A 21,032-nucleotide genomic window follows, 5' to 3' on the forward strand; every position below is an offset into this window, starting at 1 on the left:
TCTGCGATTCGAGACGATCAACGGAAATCGCGTTCACTCGCGGCGTGCGCACGAGATCGTATGTACATTCGCGATTCCGCGAAGTGGAGCAAAGTACATTGCGCTTGGGAATATACGTGTAGGGATGCAATGTCTAGGTCGATTACGGCTACATCGGCGTAGCGTCGCGTCGTGGAAGCGATTTCCTCGCGCCATTCATAACGCCACGACACGTAGCGCGATAGCGCGTCAGGGTAATGCATGCAACGCGGCAAGCGCATACTTTATGCGCGCGTGTCTAGTCGCTGATAAGCCGCTTGTTGAATTCCACCTACAAATGATAATCCTAACACGGTCTGCGCGTATATTTCTTCGCGATGACATATTTCGTGTTTACCTGTTTCTATATATATATATATATATATATATTATATATATAATATTTCAAACAATTTTTTGATAATAGCCACTGTAACACATTATATATGTTCCATCTATATATATATATATATTTTTTTTTTATTTCTATTCTTTTGTTATTTGAATTTTATTTTAAATTTTTTTCTTATAAATTTAAACATTTTTCTTTATATATGTATATATTATAAAATAAATAAGTATTTATATAACAGTAATATATATATATAAAATATGTATAAGTAATTTTTTTTTACAACAATAATAGAAATATAAGTGTTATACATTTTCCTAACTTTTGTTGTTGTTATAAATTATATCTTCCTTGTGCGTATGTTTTAAAATTAATAACAAACATTTCCAGATATTAAGATATACATATAGGTAGATATACATATCTTATTTCTTATCTTTTCGTGAGTCTTACGGTTGAGTTTTTGAGGTCGCATTTATGACATCATCATCGTGTTGAAAGAGATACGGCAATAACAGCTTGCCGTTTTCAGGAATCGCAGAAATCAAAAGATTATTGCGCAGTATACCGCATGCCGCGCTTCAACGCGCGCGTGTCAATATTCTTGGAAATCGAAATCTTCACAGCTCCGCGTACGGATGCGGTCGTTTACGTATATACAATGTTTCCCGTTTCTTTTCTAGTAATGTAAACGCGTCCAATGTTGAGCCGCGTGTTGACCTTTGCGATCGCTATCGGCTACTTTCGACTTTTACAATTATCGCCAGATCGTAAATACGTGAGTGGATTATTAAGAAAAGCACAATGAGAAGAGGCGACAAGTCGCAAAGAATTGCTAACGGCGCGCGCAGCAATTCATCGAAACTGATCAAATTAAGATCGTATCATTTCACAGCAATTTCGTGTTATCGTTTTGCTTGTTTGTTTTAAATTAAAAACAATTTCGAGAATTGTTATAAAAAATATTTGTAATAAAAATCACATATTTCAAGATATATAAAAAAAATTTGTATGATAAAATGTAAAAAAAATTATCTATCTTTTTTGTATATCAAAGCTAGATAACTTTGTTAATTTATTGAATTTATTAAATGTTGTTTAGATTAAGTTTTATGTACATAAATATTTACGGCTACAATATTTTCTCGCAATGTTTTTCTATAAATAGAAAACATTAAGTAAATCTCTCAATCATGACAATCGGAGATCGCTGACTCCGAAACGGTTCGTTCAACCCTGACATTTGCCATTCGGCGTTCCAAAAAGTCCGGTGATTTACAATTTTTGCGAATTGCCAGCGATTTTATTCGTCGCAATTCGTTTTTACCGCACCGGTCCTTGAAACGAATTACGCTGATCGTTACGCATTCCTCGTAATCTTTTCAGCTGCGTCTCGAAAAGCCGCGACCGGGCGAGGGTGGCCATTCGATTCCCAAATGTGCAATCTGCCCGACATTTATCGTTCGTATAATTAGGCGTTTTGTTACGTTGCTCGTACGATAACCGCGCCCCTTTCACCTGTTTGCGCGAGTATTTGCGAGCGAGACTTGCGAGCTCTCGCTCTCGCTTTTGACATTTTCGTAACGACGCGAGGGACCGAGAATTTCGCCGATCATCTCATCGACTTCTCGCGCGCTACTTAATCCACATCGTATCGGCCCGGTTCTTTTTCCTGGAAGCGTCGTAACGACCCAGGACCGGAAAGTGACACGGGGAAACAAAAGTTTAAATTTAAAACTGTCGCTTATTGCGCGAGAACGTAATTGGACAGAAGTTTCTTATTCTGTTGGGAAATATACTTTTATTTCCGCGTTTATCAAAATTAGATTACGCTAGGATATCGGAGTTTCACTTATCCAACAGCCCCGGGAAAACTCTCTTCTAAATTTTATCCGCAGGGAATCCGCAGGGATCACCAATTTCGGTGCTGCGACGCGAGGTACCCGCGGAGAAATGCTACGGATGCTTATCGGTCGTGTATCGAGTGGCATCGAACCATCGGTTTCTCAGGTATGGCACGTAACAAGCGAGTATAACGTCGAAACAATCGACAGGCAGATATTGTATGTACGGCGCATCAAAGCAGCAGGCACCTCCAGCAACACCGCGCGCGCTTTGCGTAATTTCCAGTCATTCAGTGCCGCGGTGGTCCAATGAACGCCTCCGCTGCATTTAGCCTCGGTACACTATACGGTGCCCTTATCATTTTTTCGTAATCTCGCATGAATAATTAACGGCGTGCAAAACGGCGTTTTACTTTTTCGCGCGGTGCCTGGCGGCCTAGCTGAACGGGGCGAAGTCGTTCATCTCGCCCCGCGAACGAGGGTGGATCCTCGAAAAGCCCTCGACGGGGATGCGCGACGCTAGTGCGACGCGATCCCTTTTATTAAATTTTTCTTTCGTGTCGAATGTATAGGTACGCAACCTTTCTCGCGAGCCTCCACGGCCGTACACCGACATTTACGTCGTATCGTTCGTGTGACGCGCGGCATCGCGCCGGGGATTATACCGTGGAACGCGCGCGATTCTTCTCGGAAGGCGATTTGTCCGAGCATGCGGGACAAGATCTGCCCTTAAGGCTGAAAGGATTTATTCTCGAGCCGCGCGCGTGGCGATTGTCCCGCCTCCGTTCTTATCAGACCCGCGTGTCGTATATCGGCATCGACGATCTTGGTCCGCGCGCGGAGGATAGAATGTCACGGGCGAAAACGAGTGGCTCACAACGGAAGAACGAAGGTGAAGGGAGCTTTCGAAATTAGAAGATTAATAGACCTAGCGATCTATCAACTTCGACCAAGAAAAATCGTAAACGTGACATAGCGTTTCGAGCAAAGCGAGATTAGCGAGCGGGCTTCAACGATATCCTATCGCTTTCGAGAAAAAAAGTTTCATCAAATCTTCGTTCGGTGTCAACCGGCGATGAGCAAAAACGAATGAAATCGTTGTTCTTTGGTACTCAATCGGTCTCCTCGCCGACACATTTCAATCGTGCAGGCGCGCTGGGAATGCGGACGATTGAGACATAAATCCCACTGAAAAATTCTAATTAAGATATCACCCGGCTGTTTAAATCGTCGGGCATTCCTATCCCGTCGAGGACCTCGGTAAGGAAAACGAGAAATAAGTCGAGATCTCCCGAAGGAAATTAAGGTATGCGCGAGAATGATCCTTGACTATTCGCTATTTAATAAAGCTCGCGATGTATGAGTCAAGTCAACCGCGGGCACCTGTGCCGGTCCTTCAAAATGGATTATTCGCGAGTCACGTTTCTTATATGCATACATATTTACAACGTCGAGAGACAAAAACCTAAAACGCATTGTGAATTAATAAGAGATCTGTTTTGCAATAATATCAGAATTTTCGTATTTCGAAATCGGAGACGATGCTGGCCGAGTAACCCATTTAGCCATGAATAACCCAATGGTTATTAAAATTTTAAATATTTTTTTATAATCTCATGCACAATGGCGAATAATTAATATTGTTAAAATGATACTGGTAGTCGGATAAAATATAATTCAATAACGCTCTCCTCGATTCGTAAATATATACATTTGCGGTCTGTATTTTTTTTTCTTAAACCTTTAATAATTATTTTATACCTTCAAAAATATATTAGATGCTTATACTATTTAGCTTTCTGGTTTCTTCACGTTCCCATATTTAATAAAAATTAAAATACAATTATCTTTCATTTTTTCAGGGGCTTACCTAAATAAATTTTCGTAGAGAGTATAAAAATTATTTAATAACTGATACCCGAGGTCGACTAAAATTAGAGACGCTACTAATTACGCGCAAGTTCACCCGCAGATTATATGCAACTCGCGATATCGGTGTAAGCGACACAAAAATCCAACGGCTATAATGCGAGACCGCCGGGGAACTTTGGCAAGAATGTCGATGGAGGGAAAATGAAAGGCGTTCCTCGTAGGAGACGAGATGCGCCTCGTAGGAGACGAGATGCATAATCCAACGCGAAAAAAAAAACACGCGCAGCTGTGGCGCGACCGTTGAAACATTTCAGGTCGACTCTACTATCGGCGCAACATTAAAGTCACAATTTGCATTCCGATGGGTGGTAGCCTCGTCGTCCCCCGTGGAATTGCTCGGTTGGGACTACACGCGCACACGCGAACGAGTCGAGTCGTCGTGCCGCAAATCGAGAGGAGTCATCAGCTGAGAGGATGATGAGACGGTCACGTAAGTCGCGCGTGTATACCTATTTACGAGGGATGTCGTATGGGTATATACATAGCGTACACACGCGCGTGTTACGTACACGTGTGTCGCAGGATCGGCCTAATGAAGTGGCCGTCTTGATCTTGCGTCACGGCATGGATTTCAGAAAACCGAGAGGCAAACGAAGGAAAAAATGCACCAGAGATAGATATGCCACGCTCCGTGACGAGAATCCGATCGTTGTAAGGTAAATATACCAATGCCTGGACGCGTATTAGATGTCTGGACATTTTCATCATTTTAGTCCTTAAGTAAGTTACAATACTGCAAATCCAAGTGTGTTGTTTTTACACATTTAAATGTGTAAAATCGTGCAGTCACTTTTTACGCATTTGTACGCGTGTTATTTTTTTGAAAAATGTGTAAAAATAACACACTTGGATTTGCAGTGAACGCGGATTAAAATCAAAAAATCAAAAGATGAAAATATTTCTCTTGTATTATATTTTTATCTTTGATTTTAATTCGCGTTATACTTATTTAAAAACTAAAGTGATAAAAATGTTCAGACATAGGTCTTAAGTGTCTCGGCATAGTCGGCATTGGTAAATTTACCTTACTGTGCTCTTATAATTTTGAGCCAGTCGAGCGGCGCGTCAATATTTGGTACACGAACAGGCGCGTGATGTTGGCGATATCTCTTTCTCTTTCTCTCTTCCTCCATGACATATTTTTTATAAATATTATATCCAACACACACAGAAAACATTCTTCACTTGTTCCTTGGCAGTATGAATTATTACCAGGGAACAGGTAAAGAATTTTGCAAGAATTATTGCCAAGGATATGCATCTTTTGCTTTATTTCAAAGTTGCGGTAATGGATTCTCCGATTAATTTGCAATCGAGCTTGCCTTAACTAGGATGTTATAAACGGCACGATCGTCGGTATTTCGCTATAGGCTACAAATAGTAATATGTACTACGTAATATCATGTCCAGTTAATTTTTCCGTGACAAGGCGCAAACGCCTTATTACGGGTGAATAAAAAGAATTCGAGGTAAAGACGCGTTTTTTCCACGTGCGCGCGGCAGATAAGAGGTTCGTGCGGGAATGCAGGAAGTCCGTTTTTTTTTTTTACCTGTGCAATGTCAAACGATAAAACGGTAATATGACAATTGAATTAATTAAACAAAGGTGTCGAGGCGAGATGTATGCCGCGAACGCTCGCTTCCTGCTTCGATGATGGGAAGACGTCGATGCCGGATTGCGTTATTATAGACTGCATCATCTTACAGCAATGCTGTAACAGCGTAATGCGGATATTTCCGTTATCTAGGCGTTATCTGAATCATTGTCATAATAAAAAGAAGTTTGACAACGTGCAAAATAATGATTTAAAAAAAGAAAACCTTCAAAACCGTTCGAGACTCTATTTTTACTTAAAAATTGTCACAAAAAACGATCGATCTAAATAATTATTTCACAGGTGAACGCATTTAATCTCCGCCTAAAATATACACCCGCGAGAGATAGGTAGAACTTTTTGATCTCCCGCTAATTCTAAATTGTCGCGGATCGAAGCAGCAGCAACCTATATTATTCGGCGAACCACAAAAGGATGGACGAGAAGAGCGATCCGGGATCGGGGGTTCCGATTGACGTACGCCCCTGGCGATCGTGTGCAGGCGTATTACATGTAATACAAAACCGCAGGCACTCCGCAGGCACTCCGCAGGCACTCCGCAGGCGTGACGTAGCCGGGGCACCATAGAGGCCGCGTTACATGCCGCGGTGTCATAATGCGCGCGCGTCCTTTGGAGCGGCTTCTCGCGCGCGGGTTCTTGCGCAATTGCATTTAATATACAACGTCAGCCCCGGCCCCGGCGCGATTGCCCGACACGCCGCAGCTCGCGCGGACACTTATGACACTTTAACGGATTTTCACGGTGGAACGCGTCGAATAAATTTTAGCCGGCAAATTTACACGAAATATATTTACACGAGAGCGCGCGCGCGTTGCAAAACTTTGTCGAATTAAGCCGCGACGCGCTCGATCGAGCCGACGAAATTTTCTCTTTATTTCTTTTTCTCTTTACTCTTCTCGCGTGTATGTGTATATGCTCTTTCGAAATTATTATAATATAATCGTAGAAAAATAGTTGCGAGAGATGACATCGATGGGCGGGCCGGTTTGCAAGCGCGCCGGTTGGCGAATCTTGTCGTCTCGAGAAGCCTAATATCGTTGCGCAATTCACGACGAGCGCGGTGTAATATCCTCGCAATTACCACTCGCATCGGTTTCGATCGTTGAGAACACTTTTTTACGACGCAGAAGCCACTTCTCACCCAGCGCGTAATAAAAGTGGAAGTCTGCGCCGGTAATTTTACCTGTTGGCCAACTTAATTTCACCCGCTTAGACAGGCATCGCGCATTAGCCGCGTGAGTCCTCCCACAGTTATTTATGCACCAATTCGTATGATAATTTATTGTTGGCTGCGTGCTAGCTGTTTGAATACCTTTTAAGAACGCAGAAAGGGAACAACGCGCAAAGAATATATGCTACGCTGAAAAAAAAATTTATTATTTGCAAGAAAATAGATTTCTTTGAATTTAGTTTCCTTAATTCAATGAGGTATTAGGTAGATTCGAGAAAATATTTTAAAGTCAGAAAAATGTTTTCTTAAATCTATATTATTTGATTACCTCTTGAATTAAGGAAACTAAGTTCAAAGAAATGTATTTTCTTGCAAATAATAAATTTTCTTCTTTTTCAGTGTACGTTCTCACAAAACTTTGCTACAACGATGCGAATGTTAAACTAGTCGATTAAAATTAAAATATTTTAAATCTAAATATCTGACACACATGTAGTAAAGATGCTAATTCATATTTTATTGCCTGCATTTATTATTAGGATAAAACTCCTCGTGGAATAGATTAATACGGTCCAAGGGAGAAATTTGCGAAATTTGAGAAACCGGCCGTTGAGGAGCTCTCCCATAAACCATTTCGTTCCAGATTTATTCGATTTATATTTGACCGCTCTTGGATATTCGTTAAACGTCCTTCGCGCGAGTTACCGGGGAGTGACGTAATCCCCGATGATATTCTTCGGGTATACGTCGCGTACACCTGCCGCGCGAGGGTTGAGCCGGGTCGGATATTTCACGAATGTCTGCCGAGATATAATAAACAAACATGCGCCATCGCCATCGCTTTATCCGCCGCCGCGCGCCGTGGCGGCTTGATCGAAAAGCGGAGAAGAGGTACGGCCGCGTAAAGTGCTTTTAATAACTGGTTTGTGATATCCTGCTCGCGGCTTACAGCTTCGGCATAAATATCTGATGCACTTTGCACCCAAATGAATTATGTATTTTGTGTTTCTCCTTTCTAACACCTGCACGATTTGATTCGCTGCTTCCATCGCTCATAATGTCCCCCCCCCCCCGTATAGTCGGCCGAACTTTTATCCGAAACTTTAATTAATTAAGCGTCTAGTGTCTACCTGAAAAAGCTAATTGCAAAGTTAATAACCGTCAGTAACTGAAAAGTATACGATTTTTCAACTCGCGTAGGTAAATGTGCTGAGAATAATTTTGCAACTTGTTTCATTTCTTTTTTTTTTATATCTACGGTACGTATTCATAGCACATAAGAGAGACATATATTATTTATCGCATCTCGAAGTAATAATCCTGATGCATACTCCTTTCTAATCCTTCGCGAGACAAGAATGTAGAGAGACGGAATCTAACGCGGTAGCTTTGCACAAAACAATATTTTCATGGGAATTATTCAATATCATACGGAAGAGAATCGCAAACATCGCGTGATTTCGTTTATATTATTCTTCCCATCCTTCAAAAGCCCAACCACTATAATTTTCTAACATTTTTATCCTTCTATCTGCCAGTCATAAGTACACTTAATTTGCGTACGGCAACACGCCGACTTGAAAAATTGATAATTAGCAGCGAGCTCCGCGCTTATAAATAATCACGCGATAGTCATCATCATTGCGTCAATTATCATTTACGAGATTTTAGATACATGCCGCGGTTACGCGGTTGGTTATATAAACGCGATTGTCAATTATTACAGATCAAGCTCTGAAGACCTAGGCTGCCGATCGAAAGGATAACAAAGCGATATTTCATCCTCGCTCGGCTCTAAGCAGCAATTATCTCATAAATAACATCGGCGGATCGCACGCCACGTACACTCATTAGTAAACTTGACCCTGCCATTATTACTTGCTCATATCCGCGTTAAATTAAAGCGAGCACTTGTTTACGGGAATTTGTTTACCGCAGACGAACGTGTGCGTTTGTTGATTTTCAACCGAACGAATAATTGCGAATACATAATCGTTGGATATTTATTTTGGCGGAGAGAGGTGCGTAAACCGAATTTCAGAAAACAAATGCAATTAAACGAATCTGTCGGAATCCGAGGCAACGCTATTTCAGCAAAATTATCTCTCTCATCCCCCCCCTCTCTCTCTCTCTCTCTCTCTCTCTCTCTCTCTCTCTCTCTCTCTCTCTCTCTCAACGAGAGAAAAAGTGATTATTCGCTGGAATATTATCGCAAATTAATATATATATGTGCTAAAAATATTAAAATGTCACACATACAGAAAAAGAAGAAGTGTTAAATCAAGACTTATGTACTTGTATACATATAAGCATATAAGCAAGAATCTATTTACAAGAATTTCAACTTTTTATTTCAACTTTTTTTCTCGATTAAACTATATATACTCGATTAAATACCTTCATTCAAGCAAGTTTTCTTCGCAATTTATATCTCATTTCAAGATTATAGATTCTTGCTTATACATATATATAAAAGTCTTGATTTATACTTCTTTTTTTTCTGTGTAGTTATTTTCTTATTCATCTCAAAAGAGCATCCACTAAAACAAAGTATTGCAGTACTTTTCCGAAAGTTCTCTTTTCACATATGAACAACTATAGATCACTGACCGATTAATCGGATTAAAGACGGAGCGCGCACGACCGCGAGGACATGCAAAGAGAAAAAAATTGCCGCTAAATCTTTGTTCAGCTGGAAGGCTGCGCGGCGCAAAGATGGGTCAACCTTTCGCCTTGCGATTATGTAAGGCCTCGGACTGGCTGACCTTTAGGTTCGTTCATGGCATGCGGCATTTACGTAATTTACCGATTACGTTGTATTAGAGTCTGCTTCAGTTGCGCCTGGAGAACAGTTCTCCCTCTAACGCCGATATATATTTTCAAACGTGCACCAGATTACGGCACGCATTTACATGATCTCTCTGAATTAAGTGTCTGTACATATATACATATATATTACATACATGTTTATGTATGTATATATTTATATATGTATAATACAGATATATACGTGTACATGGATGATCTATGAAATGATCGACGCAAACGATCTTTCACGCGGTTTTTGGGACACTAACCGAGCGAAGCGATCTTTTCGATCTTTCCTCGAAGAAAGGAATAAAGAACGGAAGATGTTGACGTCAATGATAACAATGGAATAAATAATAGATGCAAGCTAGCGTTACATTGCCCTACTTACTTATATAGACGTTTATAAGATATTTTAATTTTAATACCATTTCTTTTGCTTCTCTCTTTACTTAGGATTATTAAGGAATTATCATTAGAATTTATATTAAAGCGCTGAGAAATTATTCCAACAATCTAAAAAATATTTGAATATTAAATTTTGTTCATAAAGGTAATTTGTAATTAATATTTTGACATTAATTATGTAATATAATATTAATTCTCATTTTAAAAGTAACGTAGAGTTAACTGATGTAAAATTAATTTGAGTTAATTATACGATATACTATCATATTGCAGTTTCAAAACAATGACATGAAATATTAAAAAGATACTGCGCGGTATGTATTTTACATAAATGTCATTTTTCATATTTACTACATAATTATTTAAGTATTCCAGTGATTAATTTTTTTTTTTTTTATAAAAACGCTCGACCCGAATAGTAGGAATAAGGTCCAGGTTAGGTTCAAACATCGGCCCCTGGCTGATGGAGAGTTATTTTTCACAACACATCCTATATATCGCGTATTTTCTATATCCTATATTTTCTATAATATATATATATATATATATATATATATATATATATATATTCTAAAGATTTTTGTATTAATATCGATATTATTAAATTGATTATCTATTTAATTATATTTATAATTGTACTATTCTAGCTTTTAGTATGATGTTGTAACTGGCGTTTCAAGACCGATAGTAACGACGCGTGATTTGCTATAAATTCACGCGAATAATTATTATTAGACACAAAAGATTCAGCCCGACCATATGGCTTATTATTAACCCTATTCGCTCCAACCATGCACTTTCGAGTCTTACGTGTTTTTCAAAATGTTAATAGCTTTGAAAAATCCCACCTTTCGTGTCCCACGAATTTCTAATAGTCGTTTGTTCCGGTTATTGTGGCTGGGAACCTCCAGGTAAAAATTTCAAAGTCCTAGCTCATTTAGGCTAATGGCAGAGAACGAAACGTAAATGTCGTAGTCGTGGACGTAGGGTAAAGCAGAGAAAAACGTAGTCGTAAGGCTATTGTAGGCAATAGGCCTTACGACTACGTTTTTCTCTGCCTTACCCTACGTCACCCTACGTCCACGACTACGATACTTACGTCTCGTTCTCTGCCATCAGCCTTACTCTCGAAACGGCGAACAATCAAAATCTCGGAGGGACACGAAAGTGCATGGTTGGAGGATTACGTCAGTGTTGTGTAAAAGGTAAATGAGCATTTTTTTTCGATAAAAATGTATTTTTGTGTATAATTTAAGCGTATTTAAAATATTTTTGTCGTTATAAAAAAATTTAACATTCCACAAAGGTTTATTATGGCTCAGAGGCAGGTGGAAGAGGTGGGGAGGATCAACGATTATAAAAAAAATTAATTTTTTTACATAAAAAATATCTGTCACATTTCAAATTCGCCTTTTCTTATTCAGAAATTCTAGCATTCTTTAAGTCCTTAAAGTCTTTCTGTACCATTTAAAAATTACCAAATTTGCGGCGACAAAAAATTAAGTATTCCTATTTAATTAATAATTATCTCATATTTTTTTTCTCATTTGCACTACTTTTAGCTTTAATTTGCGTTTTGGTTCATTAAGCTTCGTCAATTTGTTCGCGAGTTATGATTTTTTTAAGTAAAACGAGTCGTAATGCGTGTTTGTCAACATATAATTGTTGTAAAAAAATATTTAAATAAATGATTTCCAAATTTTCTTTACATTGATTTTTAGTCGAAGGTACAAAGATATTATAATAATTTTTGGAGAATTTTTCAAAGCTATTAACATTTTGAAAAACACGTAAGACTCGAAAGTGCACGGTTGGAGGAATAAAAAAGCGGAAAAAACGTTGGAGTGAATAGGGTTAATTATTTAATTCTATTCGCTTGTAATTTTCTTACAAAACTTTACGCTGAATATATATATATATATATTACTTATTATATATTGTGGGTTTTTTATACTCTTATACGTACCTCAACTTCAAACCGACAAATCTAGATCTATTAAATTAATATCGAAGTTTCGGCCGACAAAATTCTATTATTCAACAATAATAAAGTAAAAAAAAAAACACTGTTATAGAGCAAGTGCGCTTTTCCCTTTGCCTGCAACGTCCTCTGCGTTCTGCGGCCATTGTTGGCATTATCGAGATGTAAAATGGCTCGCAACTCACAACGGCTCGCGTTTACCGACCGGTGAATGGTGCCGGCCGCGCCGCTAATGTTTACGTTCGCGCGTTTTTCGCGCATCACGTGTGACGTGTGACGTGTGTCGTGAATCGCGATCAGTCAGATCAGTGTAGTGTGGACTCATTCATTGTTGTTCATTGTCACTATTGTCAGTGGACTGTGGATTGTGGCTCGGACGACGTTTCGCGAGTTTCGCGCTGTATAGCAGAATAGCAGGTGTCAGTAACAATTAATCGTCGGGCAATAAGCGTCGCGCAGGATGTTGGAGTCGACTATCCAAGCCCTGGCAAGCGGCAGGACGATCCTGGCCAGCGGCTCCCCGAGGCGGCACGCCATAATGAAACAGTTGGTAAACAGTCGCACGAGCATTATCTTTTCTTTCTCAAGGCGACCTGTACAACATGTTAACATGTATACGGTGAACCGGAACAATCGCGCGATGATCGCTCGAGCATAAGTTTGTTAATCGCATTAACGCGACTTAAATGTTCGTCAGCGCATAAACGCAGAAGTGGTGCCGTCCGTCTACGACGAGAACCTCGACAGGTCCAGGTACAAGGGACACGGGGAATACGTTCAGGACATAGCCAGGTGCGATAATTACACAATTTAAGGTCCTAACCTCCAAATCCGTCGCTTCGCGGGGCAGAGCGACGCTTCTTTTTCCTGCCAGATTCTATCGTTTCGTATGCGGAAACGCGTCGATTCAGCATAATTTCAACGATTTTGGAGATGAGGACCCTAAAGCGTGTAATAATTGCTAGGTACAAGGTGCTCGAAGTGTACGAACGTTTAAAAGCAGACCCGGTACCGCCGTCCTTGATAATAGGAGCAGATACCATGGTGACGATGGGCGACGTCGTTTATGGGAAGCCTCAGAATGAAGCGGAAGCTTTCCGGATGTTGTCCAGGTAATAATTGCTCGGCCGGATTACGGTTTGAACGTGATAACGCAGTACCCGACGCCTCTTTCCTAGCTTGGCGAATAAGCAACACGTCGTCTACACCGGGGTGTGTTTGAAAACACCGAAAGCCGAACTCCAGTTTCACGAGTCTGCTAGAGTGAAGTTCGGGGATGTGTCGGAGAGGCAAATAAGAGACTATATCAAAACTGGCGATTCCATGTGAGTGTGGCTGTGATATCGCATCGCGATATTGCATTGCAATTAGGTCTGTTTTAGCTCAACTTCTTCGCACTGTCAATCTTCTACTCTTTTTCTCCCCAGCGTGAAAAGAAAAGGAGGAAAAGGGTGAACCGTGCGACAAGTTCAGCTAAAACAAACGGGCCTATTGTTGGCGATTAGCCTTCGCGCTCAAAAGCAGGAATGTTATTTCAGGGACAAAGCGGGGGGCTACGGTCTTCAGGGTATAGGGGGTTGCCTGATCGAGAGAATAGAGGGTGATTATTACACCATAACGGGCCTGCCGCTGTACTCGTTGGCCAAGCAACTGAACCGAATGTTCGCGCCAACGTTTAGCGAGAATATCACAGCGTTTGCGCCTGTCAGTACCTGAACCATTGTGTACCGTCGTTTCCTACACGAATAAATTTTATCACGCTAAAAGCCTCGTAAATTTATGTGAATTCCCCTATTTGTATATTTAATAGTCCGATCGTTGCGGCTTAAATGGGCAATATTTAAGCGCGCGTTAATATTGAATGTCGAGCTCATTAACATTCATGATTCGTATCGCGCGCTGTCAAGGACACAAAGCGGATCGCTCGCCGGCAATTGTAATTAAATTGTCCAGCATAAGGCCGTATATTCGTTCGACGAAACTTTCTCCCTTTCGTCCCTGCTACAACATATTTTCTAATGCTTTTCTAGAACTAGGAAACGAGTATTCGAGTTCGCGAGCGTCGCATTTTGACATTAAAAAGAATCAGATTTTATTTTCTTTTATCCAAAAAATACTTTGTTCATCCACTCGTTATTTAAACAGGAACGACGAATTTTATATTAAAATATTAACACTCGAGTAACTTCACATTTTTTTTTTTTTTTTTTTTTTTAATTTATCTTCATTCCTTTTAAAAAACATTCAAATCCGTAACAAATACCTAATTTATTTCTATATAAAAATGTATATATATCGAAGTGAAAAGTAATAGACCGATATATGAGACGCGTCGATTCGCGGGCATTCTCACGAAATAAATAATTTAAATAAACATTCTCTCGAGATAAATAACGCAAGTAACAGAGGAAAATGTTGATTCGTGACTTCGCTGACTGGTCAAGGCGCCTTTTTTCGAAATCGTACGAGCGCGTTCGCGGGGAAACGCTGTTACACGCATTTATCGCCGCGGACCGCGGACTCAACGCTCCTTCTCGACGAGATTCATAAACCGCGCCATTTGCTGCGGTGCGCGGGTGCCGCGGGGTACCGAGCCGCCGGAAGTTTCGCGTCGTATTGTCGTATTTCGCCTTTTGCGATGCGTCGGGTCGTCCCGCAGTCCCGCACTTGCAGCCGCGAAGCCGCGTTTCAGGCACCGGGATCCGCGATCGCGTTGTATAGCGTCAGCGTAAAACGGTCTCTCGGCTTCGGTGCGTGACAAATCAGGCAAAGTGCGCGCCGCATACGTGCGTCAGCCCGGAAAAGAAATGGAGGACGTTTTGAACGAGGTCGTCTCTTCCGAGGATCTAAAGGTAAACGCGAGGGCGCCCGTAGGATAATTAACAATCGCGTCGCTAATTACCGCTCGTCCTCCCCGACGTCCCCGTTTCTCGCGCTCGCCGTCCCGACCCGATTGTCCCAAACGCGGCGACAACAACGCGCGACGGAAAAGTTAGGTTAGGTTTACGTGGAACTTATTTACGCGTATATTTACACGATGCATCTTGTTCGTCGATTTGCGTCGTTTTCTTCAAGCATTAAGGGAACTCGTTTCATGCAAAATTTTTAGTTATTTTGGCGAATCTTTGATAATTGCGTCAGCGAAGCAGATACTCGATGACGATACGTGACGCGTTCCCTCCGTAAAAACATCGGGTACGTGGCGCGCTTGTATTCCGCGAACGAGTGGTAATTAATTTGACACTCGCGACGCGTAAAACGAGGTCGGGAATGACGCACCGGACATATCGGATACGCATAATTCAAAGTACACGAATGTTGCATCATATTGTGACAATGTCGTGATTACGTTTCTAGAAATTCGAATCTGTGTACAATCAGCAGTTGCACTCGTCCTATGTTACGCAAAAAGCACAATTCGAATACGCCTGGTGCCTTGTGAGGAGCAAGTATTCGGCGGACATTAGGAAAGGAATATTGCTGCTGGAGGACCTCTATAGCAATCACGATACGGAGAAGCGCGATTGCCTGTACTACTTGGCCATTGGAAATGCCAGATTAAAGGTGAGATATGTGTAACATCACGGATGTAACCCCGTGGTCGGTTTATTGTAAAGCCATTTTAGATCCTTGACCGTTGACACTTACTTCCAGGAGTACTCCAAGGCGCTCTCCTATGTCAGAGCATTCCTTCAGATTGAACCCGCGAACGTGCAGGTGCAACATCTGGAGACGTTGATAAGGAAGAAAATGGAAAAAGGTTTCCCTTTTAAAATTTATTATCGGCTTAAGAGAATAAAGCTTGTATTTTACCTGGGGGCAATATCTCTAAGGGATTTCTGTGATTTCCTCGCGCAGTCTTACTATTTTTGGTTGTTTCTACTAATCCTTCTGCTCTCTTGTATCGCTAAATTTTATATCGATTTTACTTAGCGTGACTATGTTTTTATAAGTCATACTAATTCATCTCATTAACTTTGGAAAAAAATAGCTAACCTTTTGCATGTTTTTGGAGTACAATTTTGTAACGTAACCTCTTCCATAATCTCTAAACATTTTTATTTTTTTATTTTATGATTGTTCAGTTTCTTAGTTTCTTCTTTAGGATAGTAGATTATTTAGTTTAATATTTTAATACACGGACTTTAGCATAGATTCGGTAGTTTCGTTAACAATCATTGCTGTACTTTCTGCAACGCATCTATCTTTAGTATTCCATCTGTATATTTTGTATATAATAAGTAATAAATATTTCTACCGACGATGTAAAAAAATCCATATTTAATACCATCAAGTTGTTTTTCATACGTGTCATATTGTTCTCCTTTTATTGGTTCGAGGTACTAATCGCATCGACTAACAATTAGTTAAATTAAAATTGCAAATACATATCATCCAGGAAACATCATCGGTATTTTCGCAATTAGAATTGGCATTGAATCTCGTTTGTTTCTTTTTTTTTTACAGAGGGCCTTATGGGTATGGCTGTCGCGGGAGGTGTTATTATCGGTGTCGCAAGTATTCTAGGACTGGGCATCGCGATGGCAAAAAAGCATTAGTTACTCCTAAAAAAAGAAACTATTAGAACTGTGACTATGCGATTACAATTGTGATGTAACTTGTTTGCGCGAAATGGTGTGTAACTTGCGTCGTAATTGCCGTTAGAGCCGGTGAAGTCTCAAATGTACTAGAACGTTGACCAAATCCAATAAATGTCATTTGTAAAGTTACTTTTCTATTAATCACAAAAAAGGAGAACAAGAAGAAAAACCGGCTTATATAAATACGATTTGTTTAATCATTTATATTATTATTTATATATTTAAACGTATCACGCAAAACACACACAAAACTTTTTGTCAAAAGTATCTGTTCAAAAATCAAACCAGTTTAATTTTCACTACATTTGTTGAAGTTATATGCGATTAATTTTTTTTACATTCCGAAGTTACATGCGATTATTTTGTATATTGTATACGTCACACATATCACACGTGGATATGGATATATCACATACGAATTATGGATATACTTGTATTCATGATGTTTTGTATTTAAAATTTTATTTATACGCGAGTGTGTTTAACTGAAGTGTTCCAAAGCGTTAAATAAAATTACCGAACGATAAGAGCTATAGCTTTTGTATATAATTAGGGTTGTATTTACAGTTGTATGCGCGTATTGATTTATGTTGTTGTCGGATCCTTTTAATAAAAGTCAATGTTTGAAGCTACGTTGGAAGATGCTTTTTCCACGCGAATTATTACTGTGCATACACAACTTCGCTCGACGCCGACCGAGACCTGACGATCCTATCGTAATGAAATTATACAAAATATAGGACAGCGTCCCACTTCTCATTTACAACATCGCACGGGGGTTTATTCGCGCGGAAAATTTAACGTTTATTCGCAACGAATCGCTTGAATGGACCTCTTCGCGTCTTTATTCTCGAGTTCAGAACACGTACGGTGTTGATAAGAGCAGAGGTTTGATTCCTTTGATAAAGGCGAAGCGCTGATCCGTAGATACGTTATAAACGCGCGTTCAGCATTAAATCTGACTGCCCGATTCCTATTGTATGTTCACCATCCGTCGTGATCTTCGTATCTACGCAAACCGCATTATGCCAGATGTGTAAACTGTCTGAGTCCCTTCGTGTTTACGTTTGAGAATGCGATTTCCATATTAGATATATGAAACTCAGAATTACATAGGTGGTCATATCTAGCATTAAATGCACCGCCAAACACAGATGCGAACATTGACTCGGGCAATTCGAACAACAAATATTCCGGCCGTGCTTACCGTGCTGGGGAACAGCGTTTGCGTGATGCGTGGATCTGTTTGTACGAAACCGCATTTCTCGGCGGAGTTGCGAGCGGAATAAAACAAGTCATTTGGAATATTCGAAAATCTGCGATTAAAATAATGCCGTTTATGAGTGGTTTTGAAAATTCGGGAATTAAATGAGGGACGGATAGAGAAGATACATTTACAACACAGGACTTCAAACATTTTTTTTATATATAGATTTATTGATGACTTCTTAATATCCGTTGATAAAGTTGTTTATGTACAAAATAACGCTGGAATATCCCTATTAATATTATTATTACTATTATTATTATGTTATTATTAATGACCTATGTTATGGCCCGGGAACTTCCTCTTTTCGCTCGGTTCGACGAGTCCGCAGTACGTTCGCGCTCGTCCTGTTCCATGCCGAAAAACACGAGCGCGCCACGCGCCTTTCTCGCTCGCCTTCTTTTCCTTTATAATATGCTCACCCGCAAATGCGACGAATAATATTTACACAGGCCGATCGCGACAGGCGGATCGGTTCCTCCTCCACCGAAAAGCGGATGAAAAGAAGGCCGCGAGATCAGCGGGGACGTGAAATACCTGCGCCGCGTACTCGCCTCTATGGTACACACCTTAATGAAGGATCCTCGTTAAGTGAAGAGAAAATTGAGTATAGGCGACGAATGCGAATTTCATTAAACGCGTGTTGTGTGTGTGCGTGTGCGTGTCGCCCCGCATCCTCCCGGCGCGGTCGCGTTCTATTTTAAGTTGCATTTACTTCGAATCTATATTCTCCGCCTGATGAATTCTCATTTACTTTTTCTCGTTAAGATGAAAATCGGGGAAAAAATGAAATTCACTGTTCAGCGATTGGCGTGTTTACTACTCGACGCTAACGGTCCGAGAAATAGGGTTCTCAGCCCTATCGCGAGGTTTCGAAAATTCGGAATTCCGTTTATTTGATAAGAAGAAAAAAAGGATTTTCGCACGTTCTCGATACGACGGGGAATCGGCACGAGGACTTTCGCAAGGAACTGAGCAACGCGCGGCGAGAATGCGGACCGTCTACCACCCTCGGGAGAGCAACTCGGGGGTGTATTTACACCGGGGGGGGGGGAGTCGCGGGGAAGCTGTGCCACTTGTACCCACGGTGTAACGACGTTGACGACCGCGATTAATCCGCGAGACGACTAGTGGCGTTAGATGTATGGCGCGCGCGAAAGTGATAACCAGTGATAACCGCTCCCGACCCGGAAATTACGCCGCTGACCCTTCTCCGGGGAACGCGACGCGGGGCCCGTTTAATAATATCAATATATTTAAAGAAAGAACATTCCACCGCGCGTTGCCGTTTTGCGGCCAGAAGTGTCGACTTTCGGACGCACGAGAGCGGTTATCGGTTAATAAACGAATCGCATTTGCACGCGGATCACTCTCGGGGAGGAAAAGAGGGATAGATAGATAGAGAGAGAGAGAGAGAGAGAGAGAACTCGCGAATTTCGATCGCATCTATCGCGCTGAAAAAGAAGAAAAACGCGCTCTAAAGAGATGATTCTCCCCCGGATTTTCTCTCGAGCATTTTCCGTGGATATTTCTACGGGTATACCTTATCTACCCCTCCCCCCCTCCTCGGCGGCGACTCAAGTCTAATTTAGTTTTCACTTGGCTCGCACTTTTTTTTGTTCCCTCCTTATTTTTCAGCGTGCCTTAGGTAAACGCGCGGCCGTTCAGTCGCGAACTTTTTCAGTCGCGAAGCGCTTTTTACGCGCGAACGAAATTTCGCGCGTGTTTAAGCAAACGCGGGAGAGTTCGCCTCCCCGGTAATTAAACTTGTCCTTCCAATCCAATTCTAACGCCGTATATACGTTTCGGAAAGTTGTGCGGGTGTTCTCCTCTTTTTATTTTATTTTGTTTTATTTTATTTCCGCCATAATTCGTTCCGGACGATAGCACGGTCGTTCTTTCCGAGCATGCGGGGCAGTATAATAATTTAGAAAAATGCGCGGAAAAATCAAAGGCGGGAAACTCTACGAGCTCGGCGCGCCGGCCGTTGCCGTCGTCCGCGATAACCGTAACCGTGATTCGAAGGAACGTCTTCCCGATAATCCGCGATCGCACGTTACTCCGTGGGTTCGCCAGCCTCCAGTCATCTCGCGCGAGTTCGGACCATCGCCGATCGATCCGCGATCGTCGAGTCCTTCCCGTTCGCATCGAAGGAGAGACGTCTCTCTCTTCTTCTTCCCTTTTGTCTAGCGTAGGAAGAAATCGCTCGATAGATTAGCAGCTTGAAAATACTTTAAGCGGTTTAAGGATGAATATTGCTTTCTCAATAAGGCTTCGCTATGCTTTACACGAATGTACATACAGTGTTAGTGTGTTGCGCGTGCATTTGTATGAGTGTGTGTGTGTGTGTGTGAGTATGTGAGAGTGTGAGTGTCGTGTGTACGTGTACCGGCTAGCCCGCCGATCAGATCTCGATCCTCTATGATTGCCGCCCTCCGAAATCTAAAGTGCGTGGGGGACGAGATCGAAGAATTACACAATCGCCTAAAGATATCGATCGATAGAAGAAGCTTTAAGTTCCGCCATCCTGGAGAAGTGCGAAATATCACCCTAATGATATACGATCTCTCATGGAATGTGCATACCGTCTGATTCATCCGATGAAAACCCACAATTCCACTCAAGCTTGACTCAAGTGCGACTCAAGCACTATATATCTATATATATAATATATCACATTATAAGATTAGGTCGTTTAAATTCGATACATGGGGTACTTTTAACGAAGGGAAATTCGTTTAACCGTTCGCAAATCGTTCACATGGGCGAAATTACTTTCCTCCTAGATCGAATGTGTGTATTGAATCGAGTATACTTTACAGCACGAAAAAAACTATATTCTCGCAATTTTTACATTTTTCAAAAATAGAACACACGTGCGCGAGACGGGACTGATGCAAACTCGAAACACTATTCGTCCATAAGATTCGCGAGAGATCGCCGTTACATCTATACAGTCACGTAAAGAAAAAAATAAAGTAAAATAACAGATCACAAAGAAAACCCCGATTTCTCCAGAGATAAATAAAGGTC

At 41.0% G+C, this 21,032-nt stretch overlaps 2 protein-coding genes across 2 annotated transcripts; both read left to right on the forward strand.

Annotated features, from left to right (window-relative positions):
• The first annotated feature begins 12,304 nt into the window (after positions 1 to 12,304).
• On the forward strand, positions 12,305 to 13,897 carry LOC143896794 (dTTP/UTP pyrophosphatase). The gene is made up of 5 exons (XM_077404829.1): positions 12,305 to 12,681; positions 12,829 to 12,923; positions 13,097 to 13,243; positions 13,310 to 13,456; positions 13,670 to 13,897. Exons 1-5 carry the CDS (start codon positions 12,592 to 12,594, stop codon positions 13,845 to 13,847), a joined length of 657 nt encoding a protein of 218 aa, XP_077260955.1. The 5' UTR covers positions 12,305 to 12,591; the 3' UTR covers positions 13,848 to 13,897.
• Positions 13,898 to 14,772: 875 nt separating this feature from the next.
• On the forward strand, positions 14,773 to 17,364 carry Fis1 (Mitochondrial fission 1 protein). Its single transcript, XM_077404832.1, has 4 exons — positions 14,773 to 14,983; positions 15,489 to 15,695; positions 15,786 to 15,891; positions 16,599 to 17,364. The coding sequence occupies exons 1-4, from the start codon at positions 14,939 to 14,941 to the stop codon at positions 16,688 to 16,690; spliced, it is 450 nt and encodes a 149-aa protein (XP_077260958.1). The 5' UTR covers positions 14,773 to 14,938; the 3' UTR covers positions 16,691 to 17,364.
• The last annotated feature ends 3,668 nt before the right edge of the window (positions 17,365 to 21,032 follow it).

The sequence above is a fragment of the Temnothorax americanus genome, unplaced genomic scaffold (genome assembly GCF_048541705.1).
Source record: "Temnothorax americanus isolate GAGA-0224 unplaced genomic scaffold, ASM4854170v1 Scaffold2, whole genome shotgun sequence".
NCBI lineage: Eukaryota > Metazoa > Arthropoda > Insecta > Hymenoptera > Formicidae > Temnothorax > Temnothorax americanus.